Raw genomic sequence first — 27,119 nt, 5'->3', positions numbered from 1 at the left:
ATTCTTTGGGTAAATACCTAGTAGTGTAATGGCTGGATCATAGGGTAGTTGTATTTTTAATTTTTTGACCATACTCCCTACTGTTTCCCACAGTGGCTATACCAGTTTGCATTTTCAGTGCACGAGTGTTCCTTTTTGTTGCATAGTTACTACATTTTCATTGTCAATACTCTAGTATAGGCCTCACTGTATTTGGAGATGTGAGTTGATAGAGGGACTGATTGGTCCAGCAAATAGAGTTCACTGGGTTTAATTAAAATTCAGAAAGCCAAAGTGGGTTAAGGCAAAGCAGAGAAGGATAGAAGAGTTAAGGAAGTTAGTGGGAAGTGTAGAGGAGGGAAAAGTTTTACTGGACCCTCTCAGGTTCCCTGACTGGCTCTGAAAATTAAACTGATGATCATTAACTTGAGAAAAGCAAATATACTTCATTAAATGTTTACATATACATGGGTACCTTTACAAGAGAATGAAGACCCAAATGAGTGACCAGAGCAGGAAGTTTTTCTATCTTTTATACAAAGAAACAGCAAATTTGTAAAAATTGACAAGACAAAGGGTTTTGGGGTAGGGGTAGTACCTAATGAAGAAGTTACTAGGAGGATAAGAGTAGTTTAACAAGGTTTTTCATATAGCCTTCTAGGCCCAAATTCCCTGTCTCTGGTGATAAAGAGTATCTTCCCTCCTCTTGGTACAGGAAGGGTACCTGTCACATGGGAGATCTAGCTCCTGCTTTCAGGGAAGAGGGGTAGGTGAGGGAATGAGGTTTTTCCCGATTCCTTCATTTTAAGCTTTTTAATATTTTAAAAACTCAAAGATACTTAATATTTTAAAGACTCATTCCCTAGGGTGCCATATTTTTGTGTAGTGTGTCCTGAACTCCATCAGAAGCAATCTTAAAGGTCACAGTGTTCCCATGCTGGGCAGCCGTCGCCACCTCTTCAGCCTGCGAAGTTCTTCTCTTGGCCGCTGTGTGTCTTCCCCAACGCAAGCCCGGTCTCTTGATATCTGCAAAATGGCTAATAATTTGGATGAGTTTATTGAAGAGCGAAAAGCCAAACTGGCCAAAGACGAAGCAGAATTGGAAAGTGATCCACCTTACATGGAAATGAAGGGAAAGACATCAGAGAAGCTTTCTGAAAACAGTAAAATATTAATCTCCATGGCTAAGGAAAACATACCACCAAACTGTCAACAGACCAGGAGTTCTTTGTACAACATATTGATTCAACAATTCTATACATTACTCATTGCTTACCACGATAAGTGTGGTCATCATACAACATTATTGCAGTATTACTGACTCTATTCCGTATGCTATATTTTTCATCTTTGTGACTTATTTTTAACTGAAAGTTTGGATTTTTATGTTTCACCCATCCCCCTCATTTACTTCGCCTCTGGCAACCACCAGTTCAGTTTGCTGTATTTGAGTCTGGTTTCTTTTCTGTTTGTTTCATTTTTTAGATTCACATGAAAGGGAAATCGTATGGTATTTGTCTTTCTCTGACTTATTTCACTTACCAGAATGCCCTTTAGATCCATCCATGTTGTTGCAAGTGGCAAGATCTTACTCTTTATTATGGCTGAGTAATATTCCATTCCATATATGTAACCATATCTTCTTTTTTTTTTTAAAGATTTTATTTTTATTTATTTAATTGACAGAGAGAGTGAAAGAGAGAGAGAGAGACAGTGTGAGAGGGAACACAAGCAGGGGGAATGGGAGAGGGAGAAGCAGGCTTCTGGCCGAGCAGGCAGCCGGACGTGGGGCTGGATCCCAGGACCCCGGGATCATTACCTGAGCCGAAGGCAGATGCTTAACAACTGAGCCACCCAGGCGCCCCTGTAACCATATCTTCTTTATATGTTTGCTATTGATGGACACTGGGTTGCTTCCATATCTTGTTATTGTAAATAATGTTACAGTGAACTTAGGGGTGATATATCTTTTCAAAATAATGTTTTTGTTTGGTTAAATAAAAAAAAAAAAGAGGCAATCTTAAAATTGCCGGCCAATTCATTCATGCTGGATAAGGAAGCACATGAGGGTAACTAAGGACTGTTATTCTCAAATTAACGTTGAATGGCTCCATTTTTTTTTTCCAGGTGCTTTCTAATATTTGTATTTTGTATCATACCAAATGTCAGTTAACTATTTTTTCAGGTGGGTGTTGACAGTTCTATATGTCTACAATACACAGTAATGCGTTACAGTATGATATCACTCTATATCAATGCTAAACAAGTAACTTTTATTTATTGGTATATGGGAAGCAGAAAGAAAGTATATTCTTGGACATACCTAATGTTTTATTTAAGGTTTCCCTTGCATTGATGATGGAATTCATAATAAATATTAAAAAAAACCTTACTGTTACTGATTTCACTTCTGAATATACACATAGATGACATTTTTATAAATTTGAACATTTATCTGATATTCCTTCATGAAGCAAAATAACCAAAACAATACTCATAATGCTAATTGATGTTTTTTTTATATTAGGTGTTGGTAATATAGATGAATTAGAGGTGTGTAAGGATTGAGAAATGCTGGATTCCAGCGGTGCCTGGGTGGCTCAGTCAGTTAAGTGTCTGCCTTTGGCTCAGTTCTTGACCTGCAGGTCCTGGGATCACTCCCCACGTCAGGCTCCCTACTGAACGGGGAGTCTGGGAGTCTGCTTCTCCCTTTCCCTCTTTCCCTTCCCTCCACCCCCCACTCGTGCTTGCGCTCTCTCTCTCAAATAAATAAAAATCTTAAAAAAAAAAAAAAGTAAGAGAGAAAAATGCTGGATTCCAGTCATGTTTTTGCCATTAACAAGCTATGACACAAGATGTATAACTAAAATTCTTTAGTTTCTTTATTTGTAAAATAAAGGAGCTGACATGAGGTAACATGATTTCATGACCAGTAAAGCTATTCTTATCATGGCCTGTTCTTTCATGGAGGTTTGTTTGTAAAATGAAGACAGAACAGTGTTGTTAATTTAAATTGTTAATGTTTGTTATGGTTTTTAACTTTTCCAATTGTGAACAGGAAATCTGGGCAATTTTGAAGAAGGCCAAAGTTACTTTAGCAATTAAAACATTTTGCTTTCTTTAAAAAGAATTTATATGTTCTGAAAGACTTATCAAGTATAAGTGTATATATTTTAGGAGTAGCAATATTTCTAGATTTGTCTGAAAATGAATTCAGGCCAGGTCAAATATGGTAGAAGGCTAATATCTCATGGGAACTTTATACTGCATTATAGTCCTATAAAATAGGTTTTATCTATGTGCATGTACATGTTTATCACTTTTATTTTGTTGTTATCTGATTTAGATTGTTTATGTCACTGTAGAAGAGAACAAATAATGAGTATGTTTGGCTTAATATTTTTTTTTTTTTTAAGATTTTATTTATTTATTTGACAGAGAGAGACACAGCGAGAGAGGGAACACAAGCAGGGGGAGTGGGAGAGGGAGAAGCAGGCTCCCCACTGAGCAGGGAGCCCGATGCGGGGCCTGATCCCAGGACCCTGGGATCATGACCTGAGCCGAAGGCAGACACTTGATGACTGAGCCACCCAGGCCTCCCTGGCTTAATATTTCTTAGATAAGCCTTAACAGTTCCCAAGTTGTTTAATGTGATGTTATTTAAGATTTTGACTATTCGGGGTGCCTGGGTTGCTCAGTCATTTAAGTGGCTGCTTTCGGCTCTGGTCATGATCCCAGGGTCCTGGGATGGAGCCCAGGAGCCTGCTTCTCCTTCTCCCCAGCTTGTGCTCTCTTGCTCTCTCTCTCTCAAATAAATAAAATCTTAAAAAAAAAAGATTTTGACTATTCATTGTTCAATGATTATGTTTTGAAAAAAAATTGTTAAAGTTGGATATATTAAGATATTTAACCATGGCTAACACGTGCATGTGTGCACACAGATACACACATAATTTCCATTGTGTCTTTCTCAGTTTTAGGGGAAAGGGATTTTAAATTATTATATAAAAATAAGAAAAGACCAGAGTGGTTACCATTACAGATTACATTCTGAGACAACAAAATATTTGAACTTGCTAAGAGTTTTTTGATATCCACAATGAGGATCCAAAGAAATTGTTCTTTTTAGTTTCATTGCAGTTATCCTGTGCAAAATATATATATATATATATATATTTGTGAGCATTAAATTTCTTTGATTTTTTTTTTTTTTTTATGCAGCAGTCACACTCTATAATGAGTCTTTAATTCTATGTTTTTGGGACTGCAACTAATAGGTGAGAAGGACTGTTAACATTTTTGTTGTTCAGTCATCAAATAGCAATTACCCTTCAACTCCCCTTATCCCTGTTACCATGAAAGAAAATTCATTTAACCTCTCTGCAGCTCGCTGTAATATGCAAATTGGCTTGGGGAAAAAGTAAATGTATGGGTGGTATTTGCTAATGTCTCTCTTTTCTTTCTTGCATTCAAAGAACTTCTTACTTTATTCACAACAGTTAAACTTGATGTCAACTCTGTTTAATTTTCAGGGTTTATAGATTAGGAATGTGATTTCCTAGAGTAAGTTCATTTTAACAAAATTCCACTAAACTAAAATTAACTGGATGTCCTATGGAGTGCATGATAGAATTTTAATGTATTATTTAGCTTAAGAAAATAAACCAATATAGTTTTCTTTTTTTCTTTTTTTTTTTTTAAAGGATTTTATTTATTTATTTGAGAGAGAGAGAATGAGAGACAGAGAGCACGAGAGGGAAGAGGGTCAGAGGGAGAAGCAGACTCCCCGCCAAGCAGGGAGCCTGATGTGGGACTTGATCCCGGGACTCCAGGATCATGACCTGAGCCGAAGGCAGTCGCTTAACCAACTGAGCCACCCAGGCGCCCAACCAATATAGTTTTATTGTGGAAGTTAACATTTTATTATAAGTTTGACTGGTGATATTACTAAGAAGGTGACTTTAGTAAGTGTCCTAATATATTTACAATTTCAAATATATGAAGAGAATTTGAAATATGACTAGCTTTTGCTTGAATATTTGCAATGTTCTTTCCCCTTGCTTCTCTTTGATTGAAGACTCAATTTTCATTTTCATTCACATTATTTGCAAATTTTATTTTTATCATTACTTTGGGATAAGATGATATCTTATGTGTTTCTAACAATAACTTTTAAAGGGGGATGGGGAAGAAAATATTCTTTGCTCTATAACCTGTTGGTAAATTTAACAGATTTGGATTTAAGCCATTTTGACTATCTCCAAAGTAATTTTGAGATCTTAAATTGATTTTAATGAATAAGGAATTTTTATCTTTTGAGAGAGAATTTTTATTTTCCCTCAGGAGATTTTTATATGTAACTCAGACATTTACAATTTGTTCTAAACGTGTAAGAAGTTTGTTTTTATGTAATGTAAACAACTAGAAAGATAACACATTTCCTCTTTTGTGAGGAACTCTTAGAAAATGTGTGAGTACTGTGTAGCAGAACCTTCCTAGTGAGACCTGATAGGGAGAATAAATGCAGCCAGATAAAACCCTTTTTAAGTTAATAACAGAGTATAGAGAGAAAGATGGAATTTTTTTTTGGTGTTTTCAAAGGAAATTATAGTCTAGTTCAACATTGAAGTCAAAACCATGGAGAGGCAGAGCTGGAAAATTAACATAGTCTGCCTTATATGAATCAGGTGAAATAAGTGGTCAGTGAATGTCATATGCACAGATGTCTGGAAATGGCAGTACTACATCTAATAATTAAAATTGGGCAGAGATAGTTTATGTACTAATCTACTATGATGAATATTTCCAAGGACATTCAAGTGCTCAAGTCTGTCATATTTACTTTCATGTAGACAAACCTAAGTGGATATGTATGTTTTTATTGAATTAAGGCCAAGACAGTCATAGCATGTACAAGTGCATGTTGTTTTTGTTAACATTTTATTTTTTAATAGATGTATATATTGATAGTGGAATTATTTATGAAGTTGATTTAATTGAACAAATATACTTTAAAAATGTTAAAAATACTTCTTCTTGGCTACTGTTTGGAGATTATTGATTCATGGACTAAACGTATGATAATGTTTGCTTTGGGTAGTACATTGGTCTTTATCACCTTGGGGCTCTTTTTCTTTCTCATAAGTGCATATAACTAAAGTTTGGTTTTAATTGCATTCAGAAACATTACATTGGAAACATTGATACTAAAATGAGATGTTTCCCAAACTGAGAGTTGCTGGAGGGGAGGTGGGTGGGGGGATGGGGTAAGTGGGTGATGGGCATTAAGGAGGGTACTGAGCACTGGGTGTTGTATGCAACTGATGAATCACTAAATTCTACCTCTGAAACTAATAATACAGTATATGTTAATTAAATTGATTTTAAGTTAAAAAATAAAATGAGATGTTTCCTGCTATTAAAATGTGTACACACCATTTACAATCATCTTTAATGTCTCCACAACCCTTGGAATTAGTTGTTTCATGTTTTGTAATTTTACCTTCTGAATTCCCCCAAGAAACTCTAAGCTATCATTCATTTTATTGATATTCCAGTGATTTGGGTTGTAGTATGAGATTACACATGGGAATAGGACACCATTAGAGAGAAATAAAATCCTTTGTACAGAACACATAACTCTTTATATTAGCCTTTAGCAGTGCACAAACTGATAAAGGGATGACATGACTAATATGGGACTCCTGCACATGAGACCAACTGCCTTTAAAGCTTATGGGACTCAGGATAGAACTTTGTAATTTTAGCATTAACCCTTTTGAAAGACCTACATGAATCTGGACAATCTATTCATCATAAGTGCAGTCACTATTTCTTATTATGTCTGTAATGTATAGAATGTACTGAACTCATCCACCCACTAAATCTTTGCTTTTAAGTTATATTTATATGAACTATAACTAAATAATTCCAACCCTGAATCTCCAATTTATATATCGAAGGTTGAAGTTTTGGGAAATTGTGAAGGGTTTTCCTTTACATATATGTGTGAGAGAGCAAAAATCTCATTCTGTCATACAATAGGTACATTTATAGAGTTTTCCTTACTTTTTTTTGACCTGTAGAGCTAGAAGTGGGGAGAATCTTGCTTTCTCTTGGAATCCTCTGTTATATTTATTAAATATGTTTTTTCCCCCTTTGATCATGCTGATTAGTATAAGCGGGACCTTTAAAAACAAGGACCTCAGAAGTTGTGGAGGCTTGGGATAGACTTCTGTTTTAAATCTTAATATATTTTGATATAATTCCTTGTCAGGATTATGCATGAACTATAAATAGATTCACTCTCTCCATACTCCCTTTCCTCTTACCATTGTAATTTCCATGTCTGCTCCAATGTGAATTAGCTAGCACTAAATATAATGAAAAATAAATTTATGCAAAGTTGAATAGTAACAAGTTAAACATGTGAGTATCAAATATTTATGTATTTATTTTAAAAATTTCGAAAAATTATTTAAATAATCCCTACACCAAACGTGGGGCTCAAACTCATGACCCCGAGATCAAGTGTTGCATGTTTTTCCAGCTGAGCCAGCTAGGCACCCCATCAAATATTTAAATTATGAAATCTTTTTTTTTAAAAATCCATCAGTGGAAAAAGTGTAGTGTCTGTTTAGATTCCTCTACATATTTCATAGCAATTAAACTGCTTTTCAATAAATGAATGATGAAATGTTATTAAGTTTTTATATTATTGAAAAGGAGTCTTTATGCCTAAAATTCATACTATAATTTGGACTAGAACATTCAAAGAGCAATGAAGTTTTTGGTTTTTAACACATTCAGAAGTTTAATACAGGCTTCACTATGTTGTTTCATGTACATTATTTCATTTAATAGTCACAAAGACCATTTGGGGTATAGGTACTATTTTCATCCCTATTTTGAGGATGACAAAATAGGCTCAGAAAGTTTAAGTAATTGATCAAAAATAACACAACTAGAATATGGTAGAGTTGTGATTGGATCCTAGATCTGTCTTTTTCTAAAACTTATGCATTTGAACATGCCACTATGTGGTCTTACAGCATGTTCCATTGATGGATGGTGGGATATTTTTCTGATCTTTGAGTAAACTTGAGGAAGGGTCTTTAATTTTTAACTTCTTGAGCAGTGGACCAGATGTTGGACTCCCTGATGGGTATAGCCACGCCATAAGTTCAGAAGATACTGCCCTATTGCAGGTTTGTTCTCTTGCTCTCCAGATAATCTTCCTGGCTTCTTTTTCATTCTTCAGATCTAATCCTGATCTCTTGCTCACTTATAAATGAATCCTCCTGACTGATCTTTCTACTCTTTTTGTTTGTTGGTTTATTTGTTACACCTGGCACCCTCACAAGTAATGGCAACAAACATTATCTTATAGTGTGTCAAGACAACTCTTTGACTTAGGTAACTTAATAATATAAAATCACTAATATGTTAATACCTAAAATGTGAGACTGTAAACTAGCTTATCCCAAAAAATAAAAGTATAAGCTACATTCTGGCCTTATTCTTTTCAATAAGCTGTCTAAATCTCAATTGGAAGTTTTAGTTGGAGTCTCCAGATTCCTTTCCTTAACAGTATTTAGTAGATTTCTTATAAAGCTTAGAACTTTAAAATTCAATAAAAGCATGGACTGAAAATACTTATCACACCTAAATGAATGAAGTAAGCTGTTAAATAAAGCAGAGCATATGTTTGTGTGTCTAGACATAGATATAATATAGATATAAGATATATATATATACACATGTATATACGTATATAAGATAGATAGATAGATAGATTCTCAATGCAGTTCTGGAACTAACCACTAATTCTTCTTCAGTGAAATATTGGTAGAGCCATAAGCAGATGTTTTTATAGAAAATCATTTTCTGGTCCTATTAGTAATTTCTAGTGGTATGGTTGAAATAAATATGGGCTTTGGATTTAGACATGTGAACCCTAGAACTGATACTTGTTGAGTGATGTTTGGCAAGTTACTTTACTACTTTGCTTCTCAGTTTATCTGGAAACAATTTTCAGAATGGCTAAAGTTAAAAAAAATATTTGACAGTGTGAGGGGCGCCTGGGTGGCTCAGTTGGTTAAGTGTCTGACTCTTGATTTTGGCTCAGGTCATGATCTCAGGGTCATGAGATTGAGTGCCACATTGGACTCTGCACTGGGCATAAAGCCTGCTTAAGATTCTCTCCCTCTCCCTTTGGCCCTCCCCCACTCATGGGCACGCATGTGTGCACTCTCTCTCTCTCTCTCTCTCTCTCTCTTAAAAAAATTTTGACAGTGTGAAATTTTGGGAAGGATTTGGATTAAATGGAGCTTTTACACTTTCCTGAAAAAATGCCAAATTGGATAACCACTTTGGAAAGCAGTTTCTTAAAAAGTGAAAATTTCATTTTGGATACTTAATGTTTTAAATATACAAACTTATTTATACATATTTTTTGTTTGTTTCATAGCTGGGTTAACAACTTTGGCCATGAAGGTCTTGGACTCTTATTGGATGTGCTGGAAAAGCTTCTGGACAAGAAACAGTAAGAATAAACATGAAAAATATCACTGAAGGGGAAATTAAAAAATTTTTAAGCACAACATAACATGTTTATTTCCCCTTTATTCAGGCAAGAAAATATAGACAAGAAGAATCAGTATAAACTTATTCAGTGCCTCAAAGCATTTATGAATAATAAGGTAAGTAGTAGTTATTTCTGCCTGTCACAAAAGGTGAGAGCTTGTTCAACAGTATATGAAAGTATAAAACAGTATAGTAGGTGTTTATTCGGTTTTCAAAGGGTCTTTATGATGCAAATCATCATACGTTTCATCAAAATATTATTTAAAATATACTTTGCTTCACAATATATTTATTGGTAGGTTTTTATAATTATGGAAGCACATAAGTCTGTTGCCAAATTAGATAATACTTTTTTTTTCTTTCATGGTTAAATATTTTATGTTGAATACCATTTTTTACAGTGTTTTATTTTATTTATTTTTATTTTATTTATTGGAATCTGGAGACTCCAACTAAAACTTCCAATTGAGATTTAGACAGCTTATTGCAAAGAATAAGGCCAGAATGTAGCTTATACTTTTATTTTTTTGGATAAGCTAGTTTACAGTCTTACATTTTAGGTATTAACATATTAGTGATTTTATGTAAAATTTTGTTTTATTTTATTTTTTACAGTGTTTTTACAGTGTTTTATACAGTGAATTGAAAAGGGAATTTCAAAGCTATGGTTTGACTTATTTGCTAAGAACATTATAAGGTTAAGATTTCTATTTTATGTTTAATTAATATCAGTGAGTTAATATACATAGAAGACATTCCTGGAAGATTGCAGGGTTTTTATGTATATGTATACCAGATGCAGTATTAGAGACTTTATGAATTCTAGACAAGGGTTTTTTCCTAAAAATAATCTTTGCTCAGGGTGCCTGAGTGGCTCAGTTGGTTAAGTGTCCGACTCTTGATTTACACTCAGATCATGATCTCAGGGTTCTGAGATGGAGCCCTGCATTTTGCTTCCTGCTCAGCACAGAGTCTGTTTGTCCCTCTCACTCCCTGCTGCTCCTCCCTCCACATGTGCACATGCACGCACGTGCGCTCTCTCTCTCTTAAATGAATAAATAAAATCTTCAAAAAAGTAATCTGTGCTGAAGTTATGATGTTATAGTTACTATTTCTTTTTCTTTTTTAAAAAACTATTTTTATGTTTTAAAAATTTTATTTATTTAAGAGAGAGAGAAGGAGCAGTGGGGAGAGGCAGAGGGGGAGGAGGGGTGGGAGAGAGAGAGAGAGAGAAGCAGACTCCCTGCTGAGCAGGAAGCCCAATGTGTGGGGCTCCATATCGGGACCTGGAGATCATGACCTTAGCCGAAGGCAGACACTCAACCGATTGAGTGACCCAGGCACCCCTTAAATGATTTTATATATTTATTTGAGAGGGAGAGAGAGAAGATTGAGAGAACGAGTGGGAGGAGGAGCAGAGGGAGAAGCAGATTCCCTGCAGAACGGGTAGCCCGGTGAGGAACTCCATCCCAGGACCCTGGGATCATGACCTGAGCTAAAGGCAGACACTTAACCGACTAAGCCACCTAGGCACCCTATAGGTGTTTTTTCTATAAACAATTTTGTTACTGTATTAGACATGATTTCCTCTATATTCCTATAACGTAAAATACCACTAATTCACTAATTGTATAATTCTCTTTAGATGATGTTTTAATAATCTCAAAATATTTAATAGAAATAATCATAACAATAACCAAAAACTGGCCAGATATATAGTTGTTAATATAATATATACAGCTATTAATAATGTGATAAGATTGTCTAATCTGTAAACAGTCTTTCTTAAACATGGGATTATATATGATTGTATATATTTATATATTATGCACACATGTATCAGCAAAGGATTTTTGGCATGTGGAGTGGATGCTTGCTAGTTGACACAAGACTTTTGTATAGACTATACTAATTGCACTGTTCCTGGAAGTCTCTTCTGGAAAGATTTCTATCACCATTAATACAGAATTTCTCAACTTCTGTGCCCTTAGTGTTTTGCAACAGAATTATGCAGAATCTGATCTCTTAACAAGAAAGCACTTAATGAACATTCCATCTCCACAATTCAAGATGAATCTCTTTCTTCAGTTGAGGGAAACAGAAATAATAGAACAGTATAGTACTAGAAATCAGGAGATACAGTACATGCTTTACCACTAAGTTGAGTGGCCTTTGGAAAAGCACTTGAAGTTTCTGGCTGTCAATCCCCTCATCTGTAAAATTAGCTGTAGGACTCTTTGTTTTAAATTCTTATTGACTTGCATTGTCAATTCTCATAGCTTACCAGGTTATTAAATATCTATAACCAAGATAGTCAATAGAGAAAGTCATAGTAGTGAGATTTCCTCTAGAGCTTTTTCTGATAGGACATACGCTGATATGTGAATACATAATTACTTTTACTTAAGAGTTTGGCAGTTTGGAAGAACATGATGGTTTGACTTATATTATTCTAAACTAAGGTTAACCTGTAGTTAGATCATGTTAATATCTTGCATATAAATGCTCAGAACATGAATAAATGGTGAATCTTTTAAATTATAGGCATGTGAAACAATAGGCTTGTAGTATACATTCAAAATTAAAAAAAAAATATGTAGTGATATATCCACTTCATGTTGGAATAAATTGTCATAAAGCATGAAACTTTCATCTGAAATTACTTAAACTTAACATTTGTTGGCTCCAAGGAATTTAGATTACCTTCTTCAAAAACTCTTTGCCTGGGGTGCCTGAGTGGCTCAGTTGGTTGAGCGTCTGCCTTCAGTTGGGGTCATGGTCCCAGGGTTCTGGGATCGAACCGCGTGTCAGGCTCCCTGCTCAGTGGGGAGCCTGCTTCTCCCTCTCCCTCTGCTGCTGCTCTCCCCCACTCTCTCTCTCTCTGACAAATAAATAAAACAAAACAAAACTCTTTTCCTTTGTACAAGACATGTAATAATAGGATCATAGTAGGATCAAAAGCAAAGCATTGCCTCTTAACTTCCATTGCTGTAATATTGCTCTTATGTTTAGATGTATGGTTTTTCATTATTTATTTCATTTTTATTTTTAGTATGTCCCTATGTACTAGAAACTACTCTTAACTTATAAATGAAAATTTGAAAATTTGAATAATTTTACTCTCAGTCTATTTGATTTTTAAAGCTGTTGTTTTAAGTTTGGTAATTGCATGGTAAACCTGTCTCTTAGTTTTACACATACATTTTTCACTTATTTTCCTTGCTATTTAGTATCTACTGGCCACTTTTATACATGCTTGTCCATTCTGTTCTCCTTGCTTCTTTTTAATCTTGTCTATTCCATTTCTTTTTTTTATTTGCCTTATCTCTGTATATATTATTTATTGTGACCTCTGGTAAAGTTACATTTAAGAGCTTTAACTATGTTTCCCTTCTCTCCCCAAATTCTTTTGGAAGTTAAATTAGGCACCATGAAAATAATCATATATTTGGTGCTTAACTAAAAGTTAAGCTTCAAATGACAATTTTGATCTGATGAAATGTTGTTGGATTTTTACTGTTAAAATTGTATAAAGAAGCAAGTGTTTCATAAGAAATTTGAGAAATACTTTTTGGGACCAAGGTCAAAGAAAATACCTTCTAAATATAGTGAAAATCCAAGTTTTAGCCTTTTTTAAACATTTGTTTACCTATTCATTCTTATAATGCACACTTCTGTGGTTGTAGTCAAGCCTAGAAAACAAATGAAAATGATGTCTCCTCTGCCTAGTTCACTGTGACACTTACGAAAACCCAGGCACCATTTACTTGGGTTCATAGCTTTTGTAATGCAGTACAGCTTCTCAAAGGGGCAGGATAATAGATGGTATGGGAAAACCTACAGAGGTTTATTGCTTCTTTAACTGGCATATAGTATACAAAAGAGCTTTACAACATTTTACCCTTTTTGTTCAGTTTAATTTAACACACAAACATATCGGAGAATTTAACCATGGATTCCAGATGTCTCCAGGAAGATCCAATGACATAAGTAGAGTTTCTTAAGAAAATCATATCAGGGGATGACTGAGTGGCTCAGTCGGTTAAGAGTTTGTCTTTGGCTCAGGTCATGATCCCAGGGTCCTGGGATGGAGCCCAAGATGGGCTCCCTGCTTAGTGGGGAGCCTGCTTCTCCTGCTCTCTCTACAGCGCCCCCTGCTAGTATGCTGGCTCTCTCTCTGTCAAATAAATAAATAAAATCTTAAAAAAAAAATCATATCAGTATGTACTTTACATGTTTTTCTTTGTCGAAGAAATACTGATTGTTCACATATTTCTCCCAAATTTTTATGGAGTTTTTAGGCAGGCTAATGTAGATCATATCTGATCAAGGGGAAAAAACTCCAAGATATAGTCATTTAAAATAAAAAAACAAAGATAAGTAACTGCATTTGAAAAACATTTCATATAATTAGGTAGAACCTCATTGTGGAGGTGTAGGTTTTTAGAAGATCAATATAAATTGCTTTTTAAATTAAAGATGTGTTACAAATACATTTTGAATGAAGATTCTTTTTTTTTTTTCCTTTAGTTTGGATTGCAAAGGATTCTAGGAGATGAAAGGAGTCTTTTGCTATTGGCAAGAGCAATTGATCCCAAACAACCCAACATGATGACTGAAATAGTAAAAATACTTTCTGCTATTTGCATTGTTGGAGAAGAGAACATGTAAGCATTGCTATATTATTATGTTAACTGCAAAGAAAATGGCACTTGTGAAATTAAAATTACGTATTTTGTGTTTTTCATTAGATAACTTGCATGAAAATATTATCATCTTTTAGAAAATAATTTATTGGCATTTTATCTTATCTATTTACATTTCAGCATTTAAAAAATTTTTTTGAAACAGATTTAAATAGATAGACCCCTAATGGGAAATTCTTCAAAGTTCATTTCACTGTAAAATGAATGAATAGAATTTTATCTAGCTGAAGGTAAAGTAATCATTAGAAAATGGGCTCAATACACAGACACACACAGGCACACAGACACACACACACACAGACACACAGACACACACACACAGACACACACACACACACACAGAATCCCCCATATGTGCACATCACAAAATTTGACTTCTTTAACTCACTGAATTGACTAGATGCTTTTGTTTTGTTATTTTATTTAAAGTAGTATTTTACTTTATCCTACTGTAATAAGTGAAAAAATGAATAATGTATAAAGTGAAGTAAACGAACCTTTTAAAAAGAAAGAGCAAAAGACTGCATTTATTCAGAGTGCATGTATGTGTTAATTTTAACAGATTGTTGCTGAATGTACGTTAGTTCATACCTTCTTATGAAAATAATATTGACTGAGAAGCAAAATATCAGATTTGATGTCATTAATAAGCCTAGTTAGTATGGAACCATTGTGATAAAGAGTGAAATATCTGCTAGGGGGATCACATACTAAAATATTTCTTTGAAATTGTGTGTGACAGTAATAATTTCAATTTGAATCAGAATAGGGCCATGCAAAGATTTAAGAATATCCTAATACAGTGACTTTTTCATACCTATCAGAATAAAATGATATTGCTTAATGCTGCTTAGTGTCCTTAGAGACCAAAAGCCAAAAACTAAACAAAAATATTATCAGAGAGCATTAAGTCTTATCTTAGAACAAACTAAGAATGAAATAACATATGCAAAAGTAAGATTTCCTTAGGTTTTATAGAAAAATCAGTTTATACATGAGTAAAAAATGTTTTTCTTGTCAATCGGATTTTCAGTACTTAATTCATATAATACAACCTATTCTGGTATATTTGTTATAGTTGTAGCTACAGTTTGATAAGCACAGTATACTACATAGAGGTTAATTTGATTCAGACACTATATAGCGATAGTTACCAATATTTTTGTTTATGTAAAAAGTTTTCTTGTGCTAGATAATTATAGATGCTTCTCTAATTACCTAGACTTTCTTTTTTAGTTTTTCTTTCTTGTTCCATTTTGAAAGAATGTTGATTTTTTTAAGTTCTTTCAAATGTACTTGCTCTTTCTAGTACTTTATTATAAAATCAGTTTACATGTGAATAAAATTTTAATAATAGTAGATGTCATATTATGCTTAAATGATTATTAATATTTATGCTAACACATGAAATACCAAACCTGGAATTTTAAATTTCAGTGTTTATCAACTAAATATCTTAAAGAATGTTACCCAGGAAATTTATTTTCCTCAAGGTTTTTTAATTGAATTTTCATTTTGATGCCCTAAAATTATTTAAAGCTATCAATATTTGACTTGTAGAAATATGTGTATAGGAACACAACTCTTAAAGTGTAGTGGTCGCTATAAACATCAAATGCCAGAAAGGAAATAAGACTGAAAGAAGCAGATAACCCATATTCATAATGTGTGTGTAAGATGGATTTCTCATTTCTAATTTTTTTCCCCCTCTATAGTCTAGATAAACTTTTAGGGGCTATAACTACTGCAGCAGAAAGAAATAATAGGGAACGATTTTCACCAATTGTGGAAGGATTAGAAAATCATGAAGCTTTGCAATTACAGGTGAGTTGGTTTTGTCTTAAGTTGCTTCTGGGGTTATATTTAAAGTACTCATTTTGTCTGATGCCAACTCCTTAGCTATTATTTAAAGAATGAAACATAAAAATGAAATTCTTCCTATTGCTTGGTCATTTATAAAAGCTAGAATTTTATCTGTTAGAATAACAATTTGTTTAAAATTAGGAAAAGTACTTCTGATTACTATTAATATGGTATGATTATCATTAATATTTAGAAGAAATTTAGTAAATAATAAAATAAACCATGGGAATTAAAGCTTTACCAATAATCAGAACAATAGGGTAAGCAGTTTAGCCAATTGTATTATCCTAACAGATGTTGATGAAATCTTTGGGCTTATTGTAGAAATTTAGGAAATCTAAGCATATCTTTATACCATTCACACAATATTCAGAAGTCTGACTCACCAGAATAGGGTGGGGACTGAATTGCAATTCTTTGGTCAGAGTCTGTCTGATGGCTCTGTGTATACCCAGCCTAAATGTCGTATTTAGAAAATGACAGAACTCACTATCTTTTCTTAGATGGTTTCATGAAATGACCCATTTTATGAAAGATAACTTTGTTTTTGAGTGATGAGAACTCATATTTATTGGCCATATTTATGTTATGAGATCATGAGCTAAGCATTTTAATTTACATATATTATCTGATTAAGTTCTCACAACAACCCAGCTGTGCAGGCACTATTATCATCTCCATTTTGTTCATAAGATGGATAGGCTTATTGAGACTAGATAACTTGTCTAAGCTGACACAGCTTGTAAGTGGTAGAGTAAGAATTTGACACCAGGTTTTTGGTCTTCAGTGCTCATCTTTGTCTTTTGTTTACCATGGGGAACTCTTTTTGAATTATTTTTTAACTCCTCTAGTATCATTCAACAAAGATGATGTAGTTTTGGAATATAGGTGAGGTTTGGTGGGTTTGAATTCTTGTGAGGCCTTTGGTGCAAAATGGTGGTTTTATTAAAGCATGGGGACAGGACCCATGGGCAGAAAGACCTGCTGCATTGGGGTTGTGAGGGGTGGCTGATTATATACTTGGGAGTGGGGGAGATAAGGAAAAGGCAGGTTTTCAAAAGAAATTTCATATGCTAAAGAGGACCTACAAGATACTGGAGGCCTTGCCATTGTCAAGTTAAATGTGTTTTTCCCTCTAGCAAGGCTTGAACTTTAGGACAGTTGGGAGCTTCCTGGAGGAACATTATACTCTGCCTGCCTCAAGTATTTGTCAATGGGCTGCAGATGATAAGGACATTTAATTTTATCTGCATTTCCTTCTGGAAGTTAGGTTATTGATAAGAATGCTTTTTTCTTGTAAATCAGTAAGACTTTTGTAAACTGAGGGAGACTCTTGTCTTGCAGGACTGCAATCTCTATAAGTTAACCATTTGTTTTTCCTTCCCTTAGCTTTAGGGCAGCCAGGAGTGCCTGAGGAATGTCACACATAACCCACCTGGGGGAGGGGGGATTTGTGGGGTGTCAGCCTGTGCTTTGTCCTTAGCTTTCCTTCTGCTCTCTCCTCAAAGAGAAGATGGTTCCACATTTAATTTTATCAAATTATTTAGTAGTGAGTGTTTAAATGTTAAAATTTCTTATCTGATGTAAAACAATCTATTTTCTTTTTTATTGTGTTATAAAGTATTAGTATTTTTTTTTTTTTTGCAAAAGTTTGAAACTACAGCAGATAGATGAATTGGCTTGTCCAAAGAGAATGCTGTAGTGTTACAAAAACTATAATCTGTCTTTAAATATTTAAGGATCTTTGTTAATTGTTACTTCTCCAACTGTGATGATCATTTTGGATAAACTTTTACAGTTTGTCTTTTATGTCTAATGTATTACATTTTTAATAGTTGGGATATTTCCTTCTACTGTTGATGTAGGAAAGATGTTAGGGTTCAAAGCCTGATGGCCAAAAAAGAATTCTTGATATGTCTTTGGTGCAAAAAGGTGATTTTATTAAAGCAAGGGGACAGAACCCCTGGGCAGGAAGACCTCCACTGGGGTCTTGAGGGGAGTGGCCCATTATATACTTTCAAGTTGGAGGGTAGCATAAATCTCTAAGGAATTTTGGAAGCAAGGTTTCCAGGACCTTGCAGGGGCTAGCTGTTGTTAGGAAAAGGTCATTTATTACTGTCTGATAAAACCTTAGTCATGAGACCCTTCAGATGTGTCTCAGTGGGTCATATGCTTGGGTGATGATTGTCAACATGTATCTTGGAGGGGGTAGAGATAAAGGAAGTTTCCAAAGGAATTTTTATATTTTAAAGTAGACTTACAGCATCCTGGGGGTCAGTTAAGATTGTCTTCTGACTTCAGCAAAGTATTAACCTCCTGGCAGCTGAGTTCCTAGAGGAATGTCACTCTGCCTGTTTTAAGGACTTGTGAATGGGCTGCAAGTAGTAAGGAAATTTAATTTTTCTTTTGCCTTTGTTTCCTACATCACTGTTTTCCTTTGTATAATGTACTTATTATAAAATTTATCTCAAAAATTTTTAATATCTCTACTGAAAGATTTGAAAACTGTACTTTTTAGATGAGTTCTTGAAATCTTTGTTCTTGTTCCTATAGTTGGGTTTACCTAACTAAATTTCACTGGCATTCAGTCATTTGTAGGAGTTTGTACTTGTCTTGCAATGTTTGTTTAAGAGAAAGTAAGTATTTTAGATATATTCAAAGTTTTCATTACTCGCTCAAATGACTCACTTAAAATCACACAGCTATTGAGGGGTAGAACTGTAATTTGAAGCCAGGTCTTTTTGATGCAACATTTGTATACTGCATTTTCTGACCTTTAAAATGACACCCCTCCACAGAGTAGTTCACCCCAACAAATGGGATAGGAATGACAATTGCTAGCCTTCAAGAAGTTGGACTGAATAGAATGATAAAGTGGCAAATTGTTGACAGGTAGCATATAGAAGAATTATAAGCATCTTGCTAGATATTCAAGAAATTGTTGAATACTGATTATAGATGGAAACATATGCAAATCATAATTTGAAATGTCCTATTTTGATGAGCTAAAAATTAGTAATTTGTTATATATAGAGCCTATGCCTCCTATAAGAATTGTGACATGGGTTTATTTATTTGGACTATTTCATGTGATTTAAAAAATCTCATCTAAAAGTTCAAAAATATATTCAGAATACAGAATGAAAACCAAAAGTTGGAATTTGTTGTTTAAAAAATAAAATTAGTGCTGTATTTTAACAGAATTACTTCTGAGACTATAATAACATTTTGAGAAGTCTCAGGATATTACAGAAATAGAAAAAGTAATTCTGTTAAAATACAGCACTAATTATATTTTTAAATAACAACTATATGCATTTTTCTCTTTTTTTATTTTAAAACAGGTTATTAACTTCTCACAGAGGTTTTCTAGCTCATCTTTCAAGTGAAATTTTGTCCATGTGATAGGATTTTCATTATCTTCAATAGTTCAAGAAAACAGATAGACAATAAATCATATATCTTCATATGCTCTTTCTTAATTGACTTCCCTTCAGCTTAATAGCATTCTCAGTTCTCACCCATACTACACCTTTTGATCTTTATTAATCTTCAAACTAGCCTCTCATCTTCCTTTTTTATTTTATAGTCCCACTCTCTAAAAGAATCATCTGTACTTGTTTTCTGTATTTCCTAAATTACCTTTTACAACTCAACATTTTCACAGTTCTTAAAAAGGTTGATAGTGATCCTCTAATTTCAAAATCCAGTGGCCTTTTTCTAATCCTCATCATTTGGCACTATTAATCACCTCCCTCCTTGAAAATTTTACTACCTTTGGCTTTATGGGCCCCATTCTCTCCTTGCTCTCTGACTACTTTTGTCTTTTCTCTTTTTCATGTGTTTCTTCTCTTCTTGGGTGTTCTGTTTTATTTGGTCTATCCTTGGCCCTCTTCTAGTATTATTTTTGTTTAGACATACATATGTACATTTACATACACACACACACACACACACATATTTTATCTTCCTCATAAATGTCCTCAATTGGTTCTCTAGTTTTAGCATCCAGCTATATTCTAGCAATTCCCCATAATTATAAGTCCATGTAATTCAAACCTGTTCATCTCTATTCAAACTTCTATGTCCAAATGCTTAACTAGATGTCTTAGAGGCATCACAAAAATAAGAAATTAAAGATAGCATTTATAAGTCATGTACTGATGTTCCAATACTTTACATATGTTACCTCATTCTGAACTCCATAGCAATTCTGTGAGAAAGGTTGTAGTATCCCCATTTTGTAGATGAGTAAATAGGCTCATAGAGGTTAAATAACTTCCCAAGGGTCACAATATAATTTGGAGGCAAAAGCCCAGATATTAAACACTAGGGAGTCTGGCTCCAGAGTACACGCTCTTAACCACTACATGATACCTCCTCTTATTAACTAAGCAAGTAGCCATACATACCTCAGTAGCTCCTGAAGGCATCTCTGTGTTTCATCATAGCTTACTAACTCACATATTTAATCACACCCCTGAGTTAGCAAGAAAACAGTTATATATAGGATATTTTGTTTAAGAATGTGGGAATTATCTAATTCATTTCTGAAAGTGTTCTGTGCAAAAACAAGTGTTGATGCTTACATAGACAAACCGTCAGGTATATGGACTGATTCTTTGTAGCTTGATTCTTTCCATAGTGGTTTTCAAGTACTGAGATTTTACTCTGAGCATTAGCTATTAGTGCGCTCATACCATCACATATGAGGAAGTAGCCTTGGATAAATATTTATCATGTTAGCTCCAGTACATTTATAATAAAACAAGGAGCTACAGCTTATGAATAAGGAGAAAATTTGTGGAAAAATAAGTGTTAAATAGTAAGTGTTGAATGAATACCTGATATCACTAAGGAAACTTGTTCTATTTATTGACAGTTTTATATTATGACCATTTTAAAAGTAGAATTAGTATAATTGGGGGTTGTATAGGTATATTTGTACAATATATTCGTCAAATATTTACAAAAGTAACTTCTGACTTAAAGAAGGGTGCCTTTCATTTTATATCTATTTCAAAGTTGAGTAACTGTCAAATTTTTTTTTTTGTAATGGAGGGTCACTAGTGACCTCCATAATACAAAAAGCAAGACCCTTTTTAAGTTGTCATATTGGCTTCTCCAGCACCAAGTGACACTATTGATCATTCCTAACAAAGCTCTCTCCTCCCTCAACTTCCATGATACTAAACTCCCCTTGTTTTTCTTTTACCTGTATTTTACATTTTAAATCTTCTGTCTCTATGCTTGGTCCTTAAATATACTGCTTTCTAAGAACTTGATCCTTAGTTCTTTGGTTCTTTGTTTTGCTCATTCTGTACATTGTCCTTAGATAGCCACATCCATCCTTATGACTTATCTAGCACTTCTTTGTGATGAATTTCTGTGTACTCTTCTTTTTCAGATCCTTTTAATTCAGACCCCATATATTCAGCTGTCTCCTGACTGAATTTCAAATTCAATATTGTCCTTAATGCTACTTATCTTCCTTTTCTTCATCCTTCTCCTTCCTACTCCAATCCCCTCTCCAATCTTAATCTGCCTTTGTTTTGTATTCCCAATCCTGGTTAACTTTAGCATTATCCACCAAGTTGCATAAACCAGAAATGTAATAGTCATCTTTGAATCTACTCTTTCTCCTTTCACCGTATTCCTTCAGTTACCAAATCCTACCAATTCTACTTTCTTAGTGTTGTTCTTTCCTTCATTAGTATGGTATCCCTTTCCTTCCACCCCTGCTGCCAATTCTTTGTTTCAGTGCATTGTCATGTCTCATTATTTTACCATTTTCCTGGACCCTTAAATAACTTCTCGCCTTCATTCTAGCCCCCTTTAAATCATCTTCCATAGACTTATACTTCTGAAATGCAGTTCTTGTCACATCACTGCTTCAAATCCAAGAGTCTTCCCATAGCCTCTAGGATTAAAGTGTAGACTTAGTCTACACAAAATACTTCATCATCTGATTCTTGTTTTCTCTGTAGCCTCATATTTCACCACTCTTCTACTTATACTTTTTGGTCCAGTCATACTGTGCTCAGTTTCCTGAACATTTTATGCTGTTTTATCCTTCTACCTCCATACCTTTATACATGACTTCATCCTGCCTGGAATCCTTCTTGATTTGACTTAATTAACTTACTCTGTATGTTTGTATCTTTCTTAGTACTTATTTGACTTAAGCCATCTTTTTTCCTAACTCCTGCTGGGCTGAGATAAAGAAAGACCTTGTTAATGTCAACAAAGTATTTAATAAGGTCAAGTGTGTGACAGTGTCAATAAAATTTTGAAAGCACACTTTGTCACAGCTAATGGCAATATGGATAATCTGTCTGAGAATGCCCTGGAGTTAGGAATTATTGTACTCTATAGCTCTTTGAACCGTGATCAAACAGACTGATAGATGCTTGTATAGTTTTTAGAGCTGATAAGTTAAAATAAATAAAAGGTCTTAGCATTTTCCCAATAATTTTATGAAGATATTTCATGTTAAAATAGTTCCCCTCTCTACCACTTAGGTAAGAAACTGAATAAAATTTTTTTGGTAATGATATGTCTCATGCCAAGAAAATTTGAGATATTTAATTACCATTTACCCATTATATTTTAATCATTTTATTGAGGACAATTAGAAGTTATACAGAAAACCCTAAACAAATACAGAGCCTTGCCTTTGGAATGTTTATAGTATCTTTTGTGATATTTCACACTGCATCACATCCCATACCGCGGGATGAGAACAATAGCATCCTGTGACTACAGAATGTAGATGATTATTGTAGAAAGATAATATAGTGTTGTAGTAAAGGAACGATCATAATGTGATGGAAAAACTGATAGTAATTTAGTATATACTTACACATTGTACAAATTATTGGATGCTTTATCACATGCACAGTGTTGGTGTTTTTTTATATGTATTTATGCATATATTTGGCAACATATACATTTATCATGTAGAAACGGAGATCATTGAAATGCAAATAAAGAAACTTACTGTTTTTAGTGGTTAGAAATCAAAATTTCGGTCCTAGCCTACCATATTTATTAATAATGGAGAAAATTCACTGACTTATTGTGAATCTTAAATTTTAATTCTCATGGAACCTGTATTTAAAACAGATATGGCAGACTGTTTTGAAACTTAAAGCTATTATAAAGAAACCAAGCAACAGAAAGAATCTGGAGAATGGACTTTGTGATATTCAATTCAAGGGCACTTGTTTTCTTTCCAGTAGAGGGAAAAATGTTATTCAGCAATACCAGATTTGTACATTGTAGTGTTGTAGAATGAATCCAAAACTAAAAGTCATGAGATACAAGTTCTTGTCTTATCTTTATGGCTTATTATTAGCTATATGATCTTGGGCAAATCAACTAATCTTTCTAGGTTTTCGGTTTCTTTAAAGGAGCACATTGAACCCCAGAGTATTTGATACTTTTAAGCAGTACTCTGCTTTAAAATCACACGTTTCTTTGTTTCCCATCTCTGGGGTTGGATTTTTTTTTTTTTTGAAAGCAGATTCATTTTACATTGTAAGCAGACAATCATGATCTTAAAGATTTATATACTTGGAAGTTGAACATGCCAGTTTTCAAACTTTCATTATTTGGGAATGAGTTTTGTACTTCTTTGGAGCTTAGGTTTTAGATAGTAGGCCAGAAGCCTTTTTCATTAAAGTCTCCAGTGCAGTGCTATCCAATCAAACTTTGCAGTATCCTATATTTGTGCTGTCCAGTATGGTAGCCAGTAGACACATGTGGCTGTTGAACACTTGAACTGTTGCTGGTGAGACTGAGCAACTGAATTTTTCATGTTAGTGATTGTAATTAAGCTAAATTTGCATTGTGACTAATGGCTCTGTACTGAACAGCATAGCTCGTGTGTGTGTGTGTGTGTGTGTGTGTGTGTGTGTGTGTGTGTATTGCATGCAAATGTATGCTGAATAGAGAGTGAGGTGGCAGGAAGTAAAAGAGAGTGAGAGACTGTTATTCTGGATGATGGGATGCTGCCCATACTTCATTGTTCATGAAGTTGAATGTAACACATTCCAGGAACTGTTTTCTACCTTTCCTGTTTGTTTTGTTTTGTTTTGTTTTTGCATTTTTTTAATGCATTTTGATAACCACTTTGTTTTTTTAAGAGGTGTAAATGACATATAAAATAACCATTTTAGGGCACCTGGGTGGATCAGTCGTTAAGCATCTGCCTGTGGCTCAGGTCGTGATCCCAGGGTCCTGGGATCAAGTCCCACGTTGGACTCCTGGCTTGACGGGAAGCCTGCTTCTCCCTCTTGCCCTGCTTGTGTTCCTGCTCTTGCTATCTCTCTGTCAAATAAATAAATAAAATCTTTAAAAAAAAATAAAAAAAAGTAAAGGGGCGCCTGGGTGGCTCAGTTGGTTAAGCGGCTGCCTTCGGCTCAGGTCATGATCCTGGAGTCCCTGGATCGAGTCCCGCATCGGGCTCCCTGCTCGGCAGGGAGTCTGCTTCTCCCTCTGACCCTTCCCCTTCTCATGTGCTCTCTCTCTCATTCTCTCTCTCTCTCTCAAATAAAAAAAATAAATAAAAAAAAAAGTAAAATAACCATTTTATATACTAGACAGTATATTGTTAAAATAATTGTATGCTGGGACGCTTGGATGGCTCAGTCTGTTAAGCGTATGCCTTCGCCTAGGTCATGATCCTGGAGTCCCACGATCAAGCCCTGGATGCGCTCCTTGCTCAGCAGGGAGTCTGCTTCTCCCTCTGCCCCTCCCCCTGCTCCTTCTCTCTCGTTCACTCTCTCTTTCTCTCAAATAAATAAAATGTTAAAAAGAATTGCTTTTCTAATTAACTTACAGTCTCAAAACTAGATATTTCCAGTGTATTAAACATGATGCAATAGTTAAATTTTATTATCTTATCCATCCTTAAAATCTTTTGTCATGTGAATCTATGAATAGAGTTAATGAAGCATCTGGAATGTATTGGAAATTATTCTGTATTTGGAGTAAAATTATATGGTTGAGAATCATGAGTTTTCTCCTTGCTGTGTGACCATGTATGTTACCTGCTTTTAGCCTCAGCTTCATCATCTATGAAATAAGGATAATAGTAATACTTATCTTGTATGGTTTTTATGAGGATGAGATTAGATCGTGAATTATGTGTAGCCTCTAATATTGTTTGTATAATAAGAATAATAATGAATATGAAAATGGTTTGGGGTTGTGTATTTAACTGTGAATTCAGAATCTACATAATGGGTATTTAATGTTTATAATTAAGTAATAATATATTCTGGCATTGAAACTAATTATATTTTTAAAATTTAATTTTGTATTTGTAAATAATGACAACTATTTTGGTTTTGGATTGATTTTGTTTCTGTCCTCTAAAAAGGACAGTGATTATGTAGTAGCATAAAGGAATGGAGATAATTAAGATGATTTTTTTGTTCTCTGCATTAAAGTATAATAGAAATATTTTTATAAAAGAGAATTACTTTAGTAGCACCTGGGTGGCTCAGTCAGTTAAGCATCTACCTTTGGCTCAGGTCATGATCCGAGGGTCCTGGGATCCAGCCCCGGGTAGAGCTCCCTGCTCAGCTGGGAGTCTGCTTCTCCCTCTCCCTCTGCCCATCCCCCCCCCCCCACTTGTATTCTCTCGCTTGCTCTCTCAAATAAATAAATAAATAAAATCTTTACAACAAAAGAGTATCACTTCAGGAGAAGATTTTGGAAAATGACATTTTGGTATGAGTATTCTGCTTATCTTATTTGTAATTAGATATCTGTTAGAATTTGATAAACAATAAATAGTACATTGATAAACCAGTGCCATTACCTGTTTAAATTACTGGCTTCAAAGTGTCTCCTAATTATTTTATACTGTAGTCAATGGATGCAACTTTTTTTTTTAGCATTCGCTTATATATTTATATATCATATGTAAAGTATGTAATAGCATTGCAGCATTTATCTTATTAAATGTAAAGTTATTTTGATGTTGATACCTTCATTAATTTTATTGACTTTTACTATTTTTATCATCTCCTGATATAAATACTTTTATTTGTATAAAGGTACAATTCTAAGACTCATTTCCTTGTTTCCTATGGAAATGGTCTCTTGTAGGGTGTTAATACAAGCCATTAAGCTAGAATATCTTCTGGCAAAAACTCCTAGCAGATGGCAACTTTTCTCTCTATTAATTTTGGATTGGACATGTGCTTTGGCTTGTTTGGTCATGTTATAGTTGTAACATTGAACAAGGATCATTCAAGCAAATGTATAGCCCTGGACATGTACAATATACAAATTTATATCCCAGCCTATGGAAACTATATCAAGTATTACATATTTTCTTATTGTAAATAGAAAGATTAAGTAATCTATTAAGGTATAAGTGTCATAGTAACTTATTTGAAATGTGTTTTAAGGTAATGCCCATTCTTTGGCAAGTATTTAATTCGGAGTCTAAGTGTTTCATACTGACATTTGAGCTTTCATAGGTGTTGGACTACAGTGTTCAGTTGTCATTTAGATATCTAGTAATGTTAGAAACAATTTTAGTCATCACTTTTAAAGCATGCAACTTTTGATTTTTGAGCCTGGATGTAAGGTAGATGGACAAATCTCCCTAAAAGCAGCTTAGATGCATAAGATAATAGATATAAAAAAAGGAATATACCTTTTAATCTTTTCTTTCAACTTGAAAAAATAACTATTATAATGATAGGTCTGGACAAGTCAAGTCAAAATACATTTGAAATATTTTCTCTTGCTGATGTATTTTTCTCATACTAACTTTTGATTTTTTGTGTCTTCTTCTGTATATGCTTGACATCTTTACTAAATCTGGTATTTTCCAGGAGTCCCCTCGCAATCAGCTCTTTGAACACTGTACAGTATACTCATTCCATACTTTAAGAATAATCAATTTAAAGGTGCAACTCCTCACTTAACCTATTACGTAGTTGCCTTAGACTTGAGCAGCATTTC

At 34.1% G+C, this 27,119-nt stretch overlaps 1 protein-coding gene across 3 annotated transcripts in view; it reads left to right on the top strand.

Annotated features, from left to right (window-relative positions):
- The window catches only part of DIAPH2 (diaphanous related formin 2), a 951,942-nt gene that overhangs the window by 240,715 nt on the left and 684,108 nt on the right, over positions 1 to 27,119 (top strand). For all 3 annotated transcript variants that reach the window (XM_032390097.1, XM_032390096.1, XM_032390094.1), the window contains 4 exons: positions 9,449 to 9,523; positions 9,611 to 9,680; positions 14,095 to 14,231; positions 15,986 to 16,094. In XM_032390097.1, coding sequence (XP_032245988.1) covers positions 9,449 to 9,523; positions 9,611 to 9,680; positions 14,095 to 14,231; positions 15,986 to 16,094 — 391 coding nt within the window. The remainder of the gene's footprint in view (positions 1 to 9,448; positions 9,524 to 9,610; positions 9,681 to 14,094; positions 14,232 to 15,985; positions 16,095 to 27,119) is intronic.

The sequence above is a fragment of the Phoca vitulina genome, unplaced genomic scaffold (assembly GCF_004348235.1).
Source record: "Phoca vitulina isolate PV1807 unplaced genomic scaffold, GSC_HSeal_1.0 scaffold57, whole genome shotgun sequence".
In the NCBI taxonomy this organism is placed as follows: Eukaryota; Metazoa; Chordata; class Mammalia; order Carnivora; family Phocidae; genus Phoca; species Phoca vitulina.
The sequence above is the reverse complement of the archived record's forward strand: the minus strand, read 5'-3'. Positions and strand labels throughout refer to the sequence as shown.